The sequence below is a fragment of the Fukomys damarensis genome, unplaced genomic scaffold (genome assembly GCF_012274545.1).
Source record: "Fukomys damarensis isolate Sample0158 unplaced genomic scaffold, DMR_v1.0_HiC HiC_scaffold_24, whole genome shotgun sequence".
NCBI classification, from domain to species: Eukaryota; Metazoa; Chordata; class Mammalia; order Rodentia; family Bathyergidae; genus Fukomys; species Fukomys damarensis.
Genome location: NW_022900936.1, coordinates 37,482,461 through 37,491,006, shown reverse-complemented (window position 1 = coordinate 37,491,006; position 8,546 = coordinate 37,482,461). Strand labels below are relative to the sequence as shown.

The window sequence follows — 8,546 nt, the reverse complement described above, 5'->3', positions numbered from 1 at the left end:
CTTCCTTTATTAAGGTTATTTTTCAGACACACCAATTTGTACTCCTAAGAGGAATGTCATTAAATATACAAAACAGATGAGTGTTTTTCTCCTGCTTCCAATATTTTTATCAGTCTCTCTAGAGGATCATGACATATGTTAAAATTTAACGTATACAAGCATTGTACTTTCCAGTTGAATTGTATTCCCAAGTGGTACCTTTACAAATTAAAATTCCTTAACTAAACCCAAGGATCAACAAATTTGTTGGGTAATCAGGAATTTAAATTTTAAAGCATGTGTGTTATTAAACTAGCAACCCAACTTGTGACTCAGACCTAATAACACAAATTAAGAGCTAATTCTTAATAAGATTACGATATGGGGTATATGGAGACATGTATATGTAAACCATGTTATAAATTCATGGGGTTTTTTTTGGGGGGTCATGTCTGACATGATCAAGAATAACAATAACTCACTTAAAATTTCAACCTGGGTATCCATTTAAAATTTCAATAGCAGATTTCCTTCGTTGTTATATAAATGCTCAATAAAGCTGTTAGCTTAAGCCTAGGTAAGAATAAGGTCTATTTTAAGAATAACAGTTATTGCTGCCCAAAATAATACAAAACATGTTGTATGTTACCAGAGTTATTTAGCTTGAATAAGAGAAGTAACTTTGAGAAATGTTCTATAAATATTTAAAGAGGCAGTAAATTTTTCTTCCCCTGATAAATTACTAGATTTTGCATGAATATCACTTGGGTTTTCTAAAATGAGAACCCTGAGTTTACATTAAATATCTTCACAATATTTAAGTTTAAAAAAAATACATTTTTAAAATATCCAATATCTGGATTTAGAGAAAAATGAGTAAGTTAAGGAAGGCCTGAACACTATTAATCCTTTCCCACATGGGAAGTACGGATAGTGGTAGAATAGTATAATGAAGATACTATTTGGTTTCTAAGGCACACAGTTAACTACATCTACAGTGGGATTTATTCAATGAACTGTAGTAAGTTCTCAAACTTTTACTACAACTCAGATATAGGCAAACATTCATACATGTAAGTGTAGAGAAATATTTCAATTAAAATGTCAATCCTCACATATGAAATTACTGATGTATTTGGAAGAGTTTCTGTATAAAGATTTTTTAATATGATACACAGTGTCAGTGCTTCAGAGGGTTTGGTAAACTGGGCTCTCTTTTGTTTAACAATGACTCATTTCCACCACATAAAGCCTGGTCTCCAGTCCCACTGTCAAATGCCTGCTTTACATTAAGTCTTACTTCATTGTTATCACACAAAGTGATTACATTATAAAAATCCTCTAGATCACTCTGTCCAAATGTAACAGCAGGTTTTAGTACTGTTCCAGGAGCAAGAGAATTTTCTCCAATGATTCTCAGGTTGATAAATTTAATTTTCCAAGTATTTTCCACAAAAGGACAGCGGATAAGTCCAAAGATTTGTTCAAAAATGCCCAAACATGTGTCCCCTCGATGGACAGTCCCTGCAACTCCAATCATAACTAATCCATGGGGAGAAGAAGTACATTTCAGTCCATGAGAATCTAAGTTGGGGCTAAGAAAAAGAAACTCTTCTTTTACTAGTGACAACAAGCGAAGGCTCACAATTTCTGCTCCGTGGTAGTCTATCACATTTTGTTCTGATGTACTGTAATAAAACCTAAGCTTGACATCATGCCAGAAGTGTTGTGGCCCCCATTCATCTTGAGGTGGTCCCATTAAAGGATTCTGAGAATTGAGAAGTTCAAAGAACCAATGACAAAATTCTTCTCCTAGGCGACGAAAATCAACTTTTTCAGCTTTTTTATCTTCTCTTGCCTGCTGATAAAATTAAAAATTAAGCTAAGGGAACTATTCAGCACATATAGACAAGTTGTTTTCAAAAAGGAGAAAAACCATTTGAGAATTTTCCAGCTCAAACAGCTTAAGCTAAGTAAAGTTTTAGCTAAGTAAAGTTTATAAGGCAGTAGCACACCTGTAGTTACAGCAATTAGGGAGGCTGAGGCAGGACTGCTTGAGCCCAGGAGTTCAAGCCTAGCTTGGGCAACAATGAGATCCTGTCTCTCAAAAAATAAATAAAAAGTAGAAGAGTAAGAAGAAACCTTTCGTTTAATATCCATGCATATCAAGTCTTAGATAAAACATTTATTTCAAATTAACAAGGCCTGTTAAAATATCAGCATTAACCATGATAATGAACTCTATAACAAGCATTTCATCTTGATTTTGGCAGGATCTGCCTGTCTCTTCAAACTATGTGTTTTATATGGATGTGCTTTGCTGCATGTAAATTATATTTCAATAAGGTTTTGATAAATCAACCTTTCTGCCACTGTTAACTACATATTTTAAAAAGGAGTTAAAATAGTTCATTTTGTAGAATTTGGATTAATTTTATATGATTATTTCTCCTTTTACAAAGAATGTTATTGCAAAAAAGTATATGATAAATTATATTTCATTTATCCACATATTCCAGAGTACAGTACCTCACTGAAATGGCTGAGTTCCTATGTTTAATGAACATCTCTGCTACTGAAAATTCAGGGCAAGACGCACCTCACTTAAGTGTTATTTCCTCCTATCTTCACAATAAATCCTATGACACAGATATTACTGTTATGATAGGGTGAGGGGGTGTTGGGGGCTTTGTACCATTATTGAGCTATACCCCTAGATCCATTACGATCATTTTACAGATGAAGAAAACAAAGCTCAGAAAGGTCAAATTATTTGCCTAATCACACACAATTACAACACTGCAAACCTTAATATGAAATAACATCTATATTATTTCAAAGGCCATTCTCTTTTCAGTACATTAAAAAAGTTCTTAGATCCTTTCCTATTACAAAGGCAAAATGATTAATTATCTTCAGTCAGTCAACATTAAATTCTCATTTGACATCTAAAATGTACAAAAAAATAGTAACTGTCAAAACTGGTTGAAGACAATTGCTATAGGATTTTTTTCTAGCTAAATATTTCAAGCTTCTCTCATGAAATTTTTGTATTGATAGCAATGAAATCTTAAAAATGTGAAAGGATTTACAATAGTTTTCTTTTTTCTTAGTATGTTTACAACAAATAATAACTACATTCATCATGGAAAATTTGAATATATATTTAACCACAACTTGTTTCTTTTTTTGTTCTTTTTTTGGTACTGGGGATCGAACGCAGGTCCTTGTACTTGCAAAGCAGGCGGCAGAGCCATTGAGCTAAATCCCCGGCCCAACTTGTTCCATTTTACTTCTCCTTTCCCTCTCCTATTTTCCATCTCTCTCCATCCTCAAATCCCATTCTCATGCCTGCATACTCTTTTAAAGTGGAGAAAAAAAATTAGAGAACTAGAGTCCAAACATAAAATTAATCTTAACATTTACCTTTAAAAAATCCAATATTTCTCATTTGATAAAGGAGAAAAAAATTTTCCCTCATAAATCAATAAACTATAATACATCATTAAATGTCAAAAATGTTTTGTTTTTTTTTTTCTCCTAAGTTGCTTTATTAGTCTTTCCTCTTTTAGGATGCAAAGGTTATGAAATAAAGTTAAATTACAAGATACAAATATCAACTATGCCCCCCAGATCTAGGATTATCTATGGAGCTTAAGACAGAACAAGGATTTAGAATGTAACTACAAGATCTGTTTACCTGTTGAAAGAGTTGGATGTCCTCCTTCTTTGCAACTGGCTCTGGCATTTTTTTCAGTTTCATCTTTGATAGCTTTTCCCAGTAATCTTTTGCATGTTGAATAAGATTGTGTTTTTCAGTAACTGGAGATATAACAATCCCTTGTGTTGCCAAGTACTTAAATATGACTTCTCGGTGGACCTTTCTGCGCTTCAGGAGTTCTTCTACATTTTGACTGTACACTAATATTGCTCGAATAGCATCTAGAAGAAAATTACAATGGTTAATAAAAAATCACGAAGTACCTACAAATTTGTCCAATGTAAGAAGAATTCTACCACAAAGTTAACTCTTACCATGCTACTTCCTTTTGCATATGGGATGGTTATTATTTTTTAAAAAGAAGAAATGGGTTGTAGGATTTTTAATTTCATGGCTTAAACATCCTCATTGAAAAAAGTCCCCCATCCTTTCACTTTCTATATGCAACAGTAAAATTCTGGCCCCATTTTTTGGGGGTACCAAGGATCGAATTCAGGTCCCTGTGCTTGTAAGGCAAGTGTCAGAACCACTGAGCTAAATCTCTGGCCCCTGGCCCAATTTTTAAAAGAAGTATGCTTTAAGAACAAATTCAAACCAGAAAAAATATATTTTGGTAATAAAACCAGAATATCTGATTTCATATAAACCTCTTTAAAAAAACCAGTAAAGTTACAGTATTTTGACATGAAGGAACTTTGGATCAATTTTCTCAATCTAAAATACTCAAGAGTTGAATATAATCAAGATAACAAGAGTCATACCCTTAGGAAGTGGAATAATCAGAAAATTTTTTTAAAATAAAAAATATTCATTCATGAAGCCAGGCAAAGTGATGCATGTCTGTAATGCCAGCAGTCGGCAGGCTGAGGTAGAAGGATCACTACAAATTTGAGGCCAGCCTGGGCTATGTAGTAAGTTCAAGGCCAGCCTGAACTACACAGTGAGACCATGTCTCAAAAACAAAACAGAACAAAAAAATCTATCTATCTCAAACTAAGGATTTTTTTTAATCTGTGTGGGGTATACGGAATGGCAATAAAACATACTCCTATATAATACCTCCTAGAGCTCTTAAGATGTAGGAAATTACTGTACTAGTATCTTTAAGACCCCATTTCACCTCTCTCTAGTATTGTTACAATCTCTTCTCATTCATCTTACAGAGTAGCTATTATCCTCCACATTATTTAACATTTCCTGCTCTTTATAAATGCATTGCATAAGTGTTCCTAAACATCTATTTAATATGGCATTTAAAAATGTTTTATAAATCCAATCCATTAGAACGAGTAGTTTTCTGTAATCAGCTTTACAGTTAAGTGTTGTTTTGGAGATTAATCTATATAGATAAGTAGCTCTAGTTAATTCTTCCTCACTGTTATGAAAATGCAAGGTTTCTATTTTTGTTTGCAGACTTCTGTTGTGCCTGTACTTTTACCAACACTACACTTTGAATATTCTCATACATATCCGCCAGTGCACAGAGGGGTGAGTAGTACAAGTATCACTGTGTTCGTTAGAGATGCACAATTTCAGGTCTACTCAAAGTACTGGATCAGAATCAGTATTTTAATAAAACCCCTGAGGGATTCAAAGGTACATTTAAGTTTGATAAACCAAAGTCTAAAGCAGGGTTGGCAAACCTGTTTGAGACAATTGCCCAACTGCCAACCCTAAACCCACTTATTTTATCACAAAATGCCAATACTGCAATTAAACCTGAATGCTGAGGTCTTAGTGTAGAAAAAGACAACTCATTACATTAACATTTTTCTGTCTTAAAAAACATAGTAACACGTATTCCATAGGTTCACTACCTCTTGTCTAGAGTGTCTAACCTCATTTTAGGAGATAATGTGAAATTTGTTTTTCAATGGGGTAGTTGTAATTTACATTCCTCCATTAGTTATCAGAGAGTTTCTTCATCTGACCACCAACAGGTAAAGATTTTTTTTAAATGCTTTTTCAATCTGGTACATAGAAAAGACATCTTGTAGTTTGGGTTTTGTAAAAAGGTTGAATATCTTTTTATATACTTATTGCTTTTCTTTTCTGAACCCTCTCTTCAATCATTTAAACACTTTGTACTGGGAATTTTTAAATTTTTTTTTCCTTATTTGCTCTTAGATTCACTGCCATTTATTTCCAGCACTTTTACCTACTACAATTTTAAAAACACACTCACCATTAACTGTGAAGTGATTAACATGTAAATTTTATAAATGCCGCAGGCCAATATTAAAAATTTTTCAGTGTAAATTTTTAAGGATGTGTTTCTTCTTAATGTTCACTGTTCAAAGATACAAATGATTGACTTTCTTAAATGGTCAAAAGGTACATCCGAAATAGTAATCCTTGATAACAGACTTAATGTGTAACCTGATTCTGAAAGTATTCTTATACACAAAATCGTCTCGGGACATTTTTGCCTTCAAAAAGAGTCATGGATTCAAACCCTCTGTCTTTTTGTCAGGTGTTTTATCTAAGCGCCTAATACAAAGTGTTATTCTCCTCTCTAGCTTGACTAGGTTGAGCAGCAGCTGACTCCTCAGCTAATCGAAGCTGATAATTAAGGTAAACACTCTGGATCCCAGGAAATTAGAGGTGCCTACGTATCCTTCAGTGAACAAGCATTTGCCCAAAACAATACGAGGATAAAACCCGGAGGGAAGCTGCGCCATTGTCAGCAGCACCGCCAGCTGGTCTGCGTGCCGGTTTCTGGGCGACCAGAACCAAAAATGATGACGGGGAATTCTGCCCCAGCGTGACTGGGGACCAACAGGGGCCTCGGCCTCGAACTCCCTCCACTCCCACGCTACCGGTAACCTGGGGTTCGAGGTAGGGTCTCAGGAGGGGCGGCGGCGGCTGGTACCTTGGCGGTCCTCAGGCTGCACCAGGCGGTTGGTGACAGTGTCGCACAGGGCCATGATCTCGTCGTTGTCCAGCAGGCTGAGCAGGTCACGACAGCCTTCCATCTCTGACTGACTGAGCCCAGACATCTTGACCCCTGGGGTAGAGGGGAGAGGACCGCGCCAAAAACGTCGCTACGGCCCACCGGGCCGGCGCCTAGGCAACAAACACCGGAAGTTCCTTTCCCGTCGTTCGCAGTAGAAAGGTCTCAGGTATTCCAGACCCGTAAACGGAAGTGATCGCCGGGGTCAAGGAGAAAAGACTGTGCTCCCGACTTGTGGTTCCGGGCTGCCTTGGAGCAAAGTTCAGCACACCTCATTTAAGAAAGGAACCAAGTTTAGATGGAGAACGTTGACCTTCCACAGAAAGCGAGATACAAAGAGAATCTCTGAACTCACCCGGAGTCCCTCCTCCCAAACGGAGTCCTAGAGGGTGCGCAGGTGCAGTTGGGTGGAAAGCAGAAGGCTGCCCGGCGCAGGGAGAGCTCCCGTGATGCTACGCGGCAGGCCAATGGAGGACGCCCCTCCCCGCCCACGGGCCCGGCCCCCGGGAGCGCTTGAATGGTCTCTGCGACCACTTCTGAGTTGGGTGAGCCGGTACTTTAATATTCTAAAATTACACGACTTAAAGTAAATTTTGGTTTTACATTATACTACGAAAAGTAAAAAGAAAAAATAATCACGTATCCCACACCTGCCCGCCTTCCAGCTGACTTCTCTCAAAGTGGCTACGCTCCCTTGGTCGCTCTGCTTTAAAAGAGTGTCGCGCGCAGTTTAAGACTGGACGTTCTGGAAGCCAGGTTACTACTGGGTTTTACTACGCCATTTACTAATTGTGACTCTGAGGAAACTCCTTGTGTTCCTTGTGTCAGGTTCCCATCTCAAAATGGATCTAGGAATGGGGGGCGGGCAGTGTCTGGTGCCCAGTAGAAGCTGAATGTGTATATTGGATGTTATTATTAGTATGATAGTAAGTCACATATACTGAGAAACAGCCGTGCTCTGCTAGACTGAGGAATTACACTTAAACACATTATTTTTGTCTGCTTCCATTGTGAATATTTTAGGAGAGTTAACGTTTAGAGTTTGGCATTTAGTAGCTGAAATGTATGTATCTGCAGATCCAGGTGAGGAAATTTAACAGTTTCCTAATATCATAGCTAAATACTAGTCATAAAATACACGGTAAATATGGTCTTTAAAACAAGGCATTAAAAGCACAGGTAAGTTAACTTGTCAAAGGATATCATTCAGGTGTACCATTCATTCATACACACCATTTTTTTAATTTTTCATTAAGCATTGATGAGTACCTTTTATAGTGAGTATTAAAGATGCTGAGAAATGACACTCTCTTTTAATGATTTTTGCCAGTAAAGAGATTATGGCAAGTGCTCATATGTATTGTTATGAGACCACATGGAAGACATGCTAGACTTTATCTTTCTTTTATTCACTTAGTGCTTCATTTTTTTTTAAATGTATTTATCAAGCACCTAACACCAGGCATCATTTTCTGTACTAGAACAAATGCAAGTCCTGTGGGGTATGTATTTTAGTGGGTGGGAAGAAACAGATAATAAACATGTAAGAAACTATCTTCTGCCAGGAGATGCTATGAAGAAAAATAAATCAAAAAAGGAGGATGGAAAGAGTTTTACTGTTTTATACAGATTGTAAGAAAAGGTTTCTCAAAGTGACATTGAAAGAAAGGTCAAGAGTAAGTGAGGGAGTGAACCACAGAAGAGTATTCTAGGAAGAAGCAACAGTAGAGATTTTTGAGGCTAAAGGGCTGCGCTTAGCAAATAAGTAGTCCAAGAGACTGGAGCAGCTAATGTAGAAGAGAGTGAGCACTGTGGTTAGGATTATAGTTAAGACTGATCTAAAGTAGGGTGTCTCAAACAACCTTGGGACTTGTGATTTTATATATATATATA

At 36.7% G+C, this 8,546-nt stretch overlaps 1 protein-coding gene across 3 annotated transcripts; it reads right to left on the bottom strand.

Moving 5' to 3' along the window:
- Positions 1 to 642: 642 nt before the first annotated feature.
- On the bottom strand, positions 643 to 7,377 carry CUNH3orf38 (chromosome unknown C3orf38 homolog). Of its 3 annotated transcripts, none has more exons than XM_033755942.1 (4): positions 7,304 to 7,377; positions 6,573 to 6,924; positions 3,680 to 3,921; positions 643 to 1,840 (listed from the first exon to the last, which is right to left on the bottom strand). In XM_033755942.1, the coding sequence occupies exons 2-4, from the start codon at positions 6,697 to 6,699 to the stop codon at positions 1,160 to 1,162; spliced, it is 1,050 nt and encodes a 349-aa protein (XP_033611833.1). In that variant the 5' UTR covers positions 6,700 to 6,924; positions 7,304 to 7,377; the 3' UTR covers positions 643 to 1,159. The 3 variants fall into 3 exon arrangements, with proteins under 3 accessions (XP_033611833.1, XP_019059895.1, XP_019059896.1); XM_019204350.2 differs by lacking the exon at positions 7,304 to 7,377 and adding an exon at positions 7,009 to 7,080; XM_019204351.2 differs by lacking the exon at positions 7,304 to 7,377 and having other exon boundaries at positions 643 to 1,837; positions 6,573 to 7,064.
- Positions 7,378 to 8,546: the final 1,169 nt, after the last annotated feature.